This window comes from Carlito syrichta, unplaced genomic scaffold (genome assembly GCF_000164805.1).
Source record: "Carlito syrichta isolate Samal-C Ts95f unplaced genomic scaffold, Tarsius_syrichta-2.0.1 Scaffold123410, whole genome shotgun sequence".
Lineage (NCBI taxonomy): Eukaryota > Metazoa > Chordata > Mammalia > Primates > Tarsiidae > Carlito > Carlito syrichta.
In genome coordinates this window covers 10,967-18,416 of record NW_007067506.1, presented here as the reverse complement: position 1 = coordinate 18,416, position 7,450 = coordinate 10,967, and the positions used below count along the sequence as shown (strand labels likewise).

At 59.1% G+C, this 7,450-nt stretch overlaps 1 protein-coding gene across 4 annotated transcripts in view; it reads left to right on the top strand.

The window, feature by feature from the left end:
• The window catches only part of PRMT1 (protein arginine methyltransferase 1), a 13,385-nt gene extending 7,175 nt beyond the window's left edge, over positions 1-6,210 (top strand). For 3 of the 4 annotated variants that reach the window (XM_008048401.1, XM_008048400.1, XM_021707694.1), the window contains 6 exons: positions 880-1,022; positions 1,742-1,829; positions 1,907-2,022; positions 3,209-3,359; positions 3,959-4,080; positions 5,922-6,210. In XM_008048401.1, coding sequence (XP_008046592.1) covers positions 880-1,022; positions 1,742-1,829; positions 1,907-2,022; positions 3,209-3,359; positions 3,959-4,080; positions 5,922-6,005 — 704 coding nt within the window. In that variant the 3' untranslated portion in view covers positions 6,006-6,210. The remainder of the gene's footprint in view (positions 1-879; positions 1,023-1,741; positions 1,830-1,906; positions 2,023-3,208; positions 3,360-3,958; positions 4,081-5,921) is intronic. The other variant, XM_021707695.1, reaches the window with a different exon arrangement.
• Positions 6,211-7,450: the final 1,240 nt, after the last annotated feature.

The window sequence follows — 7,450 nt, the reverse complement described above, 5'->3', positions numbered from 1 at the left end:
GCAGATGAGGTCTTGCCAAGTTGCCCAGGCGGGTCTCAAACCCGCGGGCTCAGGCAATCCACTCACTTTAGACTCCCCAAAGCATGGGATTACAGGCTGAGCCACCGAGCCTGGCTTGATTTTTTTTTAAAAGACTATTGCAGTGAGCCCACAAGTACCCTCCACTTAGCTCTAAGCATCCTTTTCATTTGAAGCAAGTTCCAATTGTAATTAATATAGGTTCCCTTGTGAATCCGTCTGTGTGTCCTTTATTTTGGGGGGGGTTGGAGCCTCACTGTCACCCAGGCTGGAGTGCAGTGGCACGGTCATGGCCACCACAGCTTTGACCTGCTGGGCTCAGGTGATCCTTCTACCTCAGCCAAGTAGCTGGAATCACAGGCATGTGCCACCATGCTAGGCTAATTTTTCTTGATTTATTGTAGAGATGAGGTGTCGCCAAGTGGCCCAGGCTGGCCTCGAACCCCTAGACTCAGGCAGTCCTCTCGCCTCCGCCTCCCAAAGTGCTGGGATTACAGGCGTGAGCCACTGCACCTGGCCTAAAAGATAAGGCTATTTGGAAAACGTGACCATGATGTTACTTACTACAGCAAACCCCCCCCACAGCCAGCAGAACTGTAACATCACCTGAAGCCAGGCCACAGGGGGTGGGGGAGGGTGGTTCTGCTCCTGTTCAACTGTCCACAGCAACGTGTGGATTTGAGAACAGTCCGGAGGGCTCGTGGCTTCAGCCCATGGAGGTCTTTGAGGATGGCACATCCAGCTCCCAACCCTTGCTTTCGAAGCCAAGGGCTGCTGCGTGGGGTCCCGGGCTCCAGAACGTGGGGGGGCGGGGGGGGCAGGCCTCCCGGGGCTGACAGTGCTGCCTGCGTCTACCCACAGTGGTGACCATCATCAAGGGCAAGGTGGAGGAGGTGGAGCTCCCGGTGGAGAAGGTGGACATCATCATCAGCGAGTGGATGGGTTACTGCCTCTTCTACGAGTCCATGCTCAACACCGTGCTGTACGCCCGCGACAAGTGGCTGGTGAGGCCTGGCCGGGTGGTGCGGCTCACGCAGATCAGGTCTGCGCCTGTTGGTCCAGCACGTGTCGGAGTCTGGGTCCAGGCAGAACCCGCAGTGAGCATTTCACGCGGGGCCTGGCCTGCCCAGGGGTTGAAGGCAAGCAGCACAGAGCAGATGCGACAGGCGCTGAAGCTAGCCGGCGATAAGGAGATGTGTGATGTCAGCAGGGATGTAGTACAGGAAGCTTAGCCAGGTAGCAGCCCAGGTGCTCGGATCCCCACAGGCCTCCTGGGAAGAGGCGACTAAGACCCGAATGAAGGGTTGGAAGAAGCCACATGGGATCTGGGGAGAAGAGGCTTCTGGGGAGAGGAAGTTGCCAGTGCAGAGGCCCCAGGGCAGGAGTGCGGCTGTGTGTTGAGCAGTGAAGAAGCTGGTGTGGAGTGAGGGTCTGAAGTATCAGCAAGAGGTGCCGTTGGAGGTGAAGGTGGCAGGGTGTGTGCAGATGCATCGGGCTGTGGGTCCCCACGAGATTTCTTTTCCTCAGGAGCCAGCATCTGACTCGGGTGGCCCTGGGTGGCCCCGGCAGCCATGTGGGAAATAGGCTAGGGGATGAGGGTGTGGACGGCAGTGGCTCAGACCAGAGTGACTGCAGAGGGGGTGGCTGGAGGGGCTGCGCTGGTGAGGCTTGGGCACTGTTGCCAAGGCCCTGCCACTCATGCCGGCACCCTGCCCTTCCGCAGGCACCCGATGGCCTCATCTTCCCAGACCGAGCCACGCTGTACGTGACGGCCATTGAGGACCGGCAGTACAAAGACTACAAGATCCACTGTGAGTCCAGGCCTGGAGCTGGTGGGCGGGACCTCGTGGGGGCTTCTGCGGGCTCACCTTCCTCCCTGCCTCCCCAGGGTGGGAGAACGTGTACGGCTTTGATATGTCCTGCATCAAAGATGTGGCCATCAAGGAGCCCCTGGTGGACGTGGTGGACCCCAAGCAGCTGGTCACCAACGCCTGCCTCATAAAGGTGGGGGCATGGGCATGGCCAGGTGTCTCCAGGGTGGGAGTCAAGGACAGGCTGTCGCCTTTCCCTCGTGCAGGCCTGCCCTCTCAGGGCCTGAGCACTGGCCCAAGGCCTCCAAGCCTGACTTGGTGACTGGCGGTGGCGCTAGAAAAGCCACCTTGGGAGGCTGAGGTAAGAAGATTGCCTGAGCCCTGGGGTTTGAGACCAGCCTGGGCAAGTTAGTGAGATCTCGTCTCTACAGTAAATCACAAAAACTAGCAGGGCATGGTGGCGTGCATCCATACTTCAAGCTACTTGGAAGAGTGAGACTGAATGATCACCTGAGCCCAGCAGGTTGAGGCTGAAGTGGCCTTGAATGTGCCACTGCACTCCAGCTTAGGCAACAGAGTGAGACTCCAACTCAAAAAAAGAAAAGAAAAAGAAAAGCCACCTTGTCCCTCAGATAGATACCTGTGTGAGCCGTGTTTGCCATGGGCTCTGGAATGCTATAGTTAGGGTTGAGGTTAGGATGGTCTAGACAGTCTGGCCCTGCCCATGGGCGTGTCCTCGAGACACACACCCAACGCTGCAGCTCAGCCCCCCTAGTGTGCTCTGGGTCTCAGGACACCCAGGGCAGTGAGCCAGCTTATACACTCACAGGTCCTTGATTGAGAGTACAGTGACAGGGAGCATTTGATGAGCTGCTGGGACAGGAGGAGAGAGGAGACCAGAAGCCTGGGGCCAGCCTCTGAGCAGGGGAACGGGGGAGGGCTTTCGGTCGGGGTTGCAGTGTCTGCTGGTCTCTGTTTACAGAGATCACGTGGCCTGATGTGTCCAGAAGGGGGAGGGGGAGGCCGGCAGGAGCCCATTGGAGGTTGCTGCAGTTGAGGCTGTGGTCTGGCTGGATGCAGAGGGAGGCCCTGGACAGAGTTAGGGTGGAACCGTCAGGTCCCCGCGTGGGGGAGGGAGAAAGGCATCCACAGGGCACTCCAGGTTTTATGTTTGGACACCAAGCGGATATTGGGGAGTAGGACGAGTAGGACCGACAGGAGGAGAAACAAATGAGGCCTGAGGCCAGCTTGGGAAGACCAGCGGGAGGGTGGGCAGCTCGGTCACACCAAGGGGCAGGGCCACTGGGCCGGGTGAGGGCGCGAGGACAGGGAAGGCAGGGCCAGCACTGTGTGTCTGGGCTCACGGGCCTGTCCTGCAGGAGGTGGACATCTACACCGTCAAGGTGGAGGACCTGACCTTCACCTCCCCCTTCTGCCTGCAAGTGAAGCGGAACGACTACGTGCACGCCCTGGTGGCCTACTTCAACATCGAGTTCACCCGCTGCCACAAGAGGACCGGCTTCTCCACCAGTGAGGCTGCGTGGCCGCGGGAGTGGGCGGCAGGGGTCCCTGAGTGGGGGCCGAGGGGCACCCGTGGAGAGGACAGGCTGGCGGGGGTCCGGGACAGTGGGGCAACCAAAGCCGGCGGGAGATGCAACCACATGAAACCTGAGTTATGAAAAGCACAGTCACGTACACGCCCGGCTCTCCTGCCCTGCACGGGCCCAGGGGCTGTGCGTTCTTGGGCGGTTTCAGGGCGCCCCCTTCTCTCCCTCCTTCCCCCCCTCCCAAAGGAGGGGGTCTCAGGGACCCGTGGTGGGGGGATAGGGAGGGCACATCGTGACTGTTTTTCATAAGTCACATTTTTGTCTGGTTACATTCACACCAGCCCGTGTTCCAGCATCAGTTCTGCCGCTTAACAGCCATGTGGCTTTGGGCAAGGGAGCCCAGCATGCTGTGCCTCGGTTTCCTCACCCACAAACACACAGTTGCCGTCCCCAAGGCCTGACGGGAGGAAGTGACTCACAGACAACTTCAGTAACTCTCTGGGGCTGAGTTCCAGGCCAAGGGAATGGAGGCCAAGGCCCAGGGGCGGGGCCTGGCTGACCCTGACCCTCCTGTGCCCCCAGGCCCTGAGTCCCCGTACACGCACTGGAAGCAGACAGTGTTCTACATGGAGGACTACCTGACGGTGAAGACGGGCGAGGAGATCTTTGGCACCATCGGCATGCGGCCTAACGCCAAGAACAACGTGAGCCCCAGCACAGGGGGTGGGGTGGGCTGGGGGCACCTCTACCTTCTGGGGGTCCCACTCTGTCCACACAGCAGGATTTATTGAGACTCTGCTAGAAGCCAGGCCTGGAACCCAGGCCAAACCCTTGCCTTCCTGAGGCTTCTGTTCTGGGGAGTCGGGGGGTCGTCTAGGGACAAGGTGGATGCCATCTGGAGGTGACCTGTGTCAGGCTGGGGGCAGAGCTCACAGGCGCTGTGTGGACGGGACAGGCTTCAGGTGGGAGGCGCCCCAGTGGGGCCAGCAGGGTTTCCTAGCCCAGGTGCAAGGAGAAAGGCTTTTTTTCTCCCATCCTTTTTCCTCCTGAACATTGACCAGATGAAGCTGTCATCACCCGAGACAACGGGGCTTCCCTGGGAGTGGGTTCGGGTAAAGCCAGGGGTCCAGCATGGCAGCCTGAGGGGTAGACACGCCGAGTGGGTAGGAGAACAGAAGGCCCAGAATCCAGAGCCGAGGGCATCAGGGGTGTCAGTCTTGAGGCTGGACAGTGTTGGGTAGGGATGGGGCACCCCAGGGCACACCCACTTTCTAAACCAGGGAGAAGAACCAGGGGGGACTTCACTGCCCCCCACAGAGGGCAGCTGTCACTCCTGGAGAAGGGGTGCTCCTGGCATCTAGTGGTACACATCTCACTACCACCTGACAGCCCCGTAGCAAAGACTCATCCTGCCTCCAGGGGAGGAACCCCAGATGGAAGAACCACAGAAAGACATCTGGAGAGGGAGGAGACTTTGGGGCCACCAAGTTCTGTGCAGAGTTTGCTGGAGGAGGAAGTGAGCTAGAAGAGGTTTTCTTTTTCTTTTTCCTTTTTTTTTTTTGAGCCAGGGTCTCACTTGTTGCCTGGGCTGGAGAACAATGGCATGATCGTGCTCACCTCAGCCTCAGCCTCCCAAGTAACTGGGACTGCAGGCATGCAACATCACACTCGGCTAATTTTTTATTTGGTGGGGTAGAGATAAGGTCCCACTATGTTGCCTAGGCTGGTCTCAAACTCCTGGGCTCAAGCATTCCTCCCACCTCAACCTCCCAAAGTGCTGGATTACAGGCATGAACCACCACACCTGGCCTGTTTTCTCTTTTTGAAAGAATCAAGAGGCCAGGTTCAGTGGCTCAGCCTGTAATCCTAGCACTTTGGGAGGCTGAGGTGAGTGGATTATCTGAGCCCATGGGTTTGAGACCAGCCTGGGCAACTTGGCGAGACCTGGTGTCTACAATTAAAAAAAAAATGGCCAGGCTCGGTGGCTCAGCCTGTAATCCCACGCCTTTGGGAGGCTGAGGTGAGTGGATTGCCTGAGCCTGCGGGTTTGAGACCTGTCCGGGCAATTTGGTGAGACCTCATCTCTACAATAAATCAAAAAATCAGCCGGGCGTGGTAGTGCATGCCTGTAATTCCAGCTGCTTGGAAGGCTGAGGTGGAAGGATCGCCGGAGCCCAGCAGGTCGAGGCTGCGGTGGCCGGGAGCGGCCAGTGCACTCCAGTCTGGACGACAGAGTGGGACTCCAACTCAAAAAAAAAAAAAAGAATTAATGAAGAAATAGCTGCTTTGCTGATAGGAATGGTCTCTGTGAGAAAAGCTTACAGTGCCAGGGATGGCGGCTAGGCTCTGCTCCCGAGGGGTTGGGGTGGGTTTGAGGCTGTCCATGTGGTACTGTCGCTTGAGTCAGGGTTCAGAGCAGCTGTTGGGGGCGACCAGCAGTTGGAGTCCCCACCATGGCGGTCAGCTGAGAGCAGGACTCCACGGGGTCTCGAGACCTTGCATTGCAGCCCTGAGTCCTGGCCTCACACCCACCCTCTCCCCACAGCGGGACCTGGACTTCACCATCGACCTGGACTTCAAGGGCCAGCTGTGTGAGCTGTCCTGCTCTACCGACTACCGGATGCGCTGAGGCGGCCCAGCTCTCCCGCCCTGCATGGGCCCAGGGGCTGTGCGTTCTTAGGCGGTTTCGGGGCTCCTCCTTCTCTCCCTTCCTCCCACAGAAGGGGGTTTTAGGGGCCTGGGCTGGGGGGATGGGGAGGGCACATCGTGACTGTGTTTTTCATAACTTATGTTTTTATATGGTTGCATTTACGCCAATAAATCCTCAGCTGGGATCCGCCTTGGCTTCCTGGGGGCAAAGTGGGGGCTTGGGGTTCCCTTCACAGGTGCAGAGGTGCCAACCTGTCTGCCGCTGACTGAGTTCAGAGGGGTCTCTGTCCCCTCTGGCTTGCTCCCATCCTGGTCCCTTCTTGGTCCTGCTCTCCTCATGCCTCCCCTGGGGCCTCTGCCCCCTCCCCCTGTGCCCTCCTGCACTACGAACAGGGTTCCTACTGCTAGCTGCCCTTTGGGCCTGGGGGTGGGGGTAGCTTCCCAGCACAGCAGGGCCCTTGAATTCCCAGAAAACTGTCTCCCACGCCCCTCCCACAACACTCACATTGTTCCTCTCTGGCTGTTTTTTCCTGTCTAGGACCCTCCAAGGCCAGCCAGGGCTGACTGGCAATGAGTAGTACCCAGCCCTCTGCAGCTGGGGAAACTGAGTCGTGGGAGGGAGTGTCAGTCGGGGATGGTACAGTTGCTTGTGTGGGTGTGTCTGCTCTCTTCCCCAGAATGGCCTGGAGCTTGGGGTTGGGGAGTTGCCCCCCATAGAGGTCAATGAGTCACAGCTTTAAGGTGGCCTACCCATTTTACAGAGACAAACACTGAGGCCCTGCTTGCCCTCTTATGGCTCCCTGCTCAGCCTATGTGGTGGGCATGGTGTCTACACTTGCTCTTCCACTTCCAGGGGCTGTCTACAGTCCCTGGTCCCCCAGCTCACGGTCCACACGGCCTGCATTGCCCAGGACACAGCCTTTCCAAAGCTCTGGCTGGGTCGACTTCAGTCCGGCTGGAGTCCTGGGCCTGCTACACCTCACGCCTGTCACAGTCTCTTCTGGGACCGGACACAGCACTGCTAGTGCCCAGTTGCCTTTTGTCCACACTCCCCTGGGCGGCCAGGTCTGCACCACATTCCCTAGCCCCTTCTCTGGAAGTCCCCTGAGACTCGGGTGGCTCCACCACTGGCACCCAGACCGGACCCTGCGCCTCCCCACCCCCACTCCTTTCCAGGAAGCCTGCTGATGTGTGGCCACCCGCAGGTGTCACTGGCCCGCCCCACATCCCTACCCTTTAAAGAAGTTCCGTCTCCCGAGACAGCGCCGCCGCCTGTCAGGCGCACCCAGTGAGGTCTCCGAGGCCGCGGCGCTGGAGGCGGGGAGCCCCTCTGGAGTGGTGTGGCCTCTTCTACTAGGAGCCTTTCGGCCTCAGTCTTCTGCACCTGGGAAGTGGGGGCTGGCCCTGGCTCCTCGCTCTAAAGCC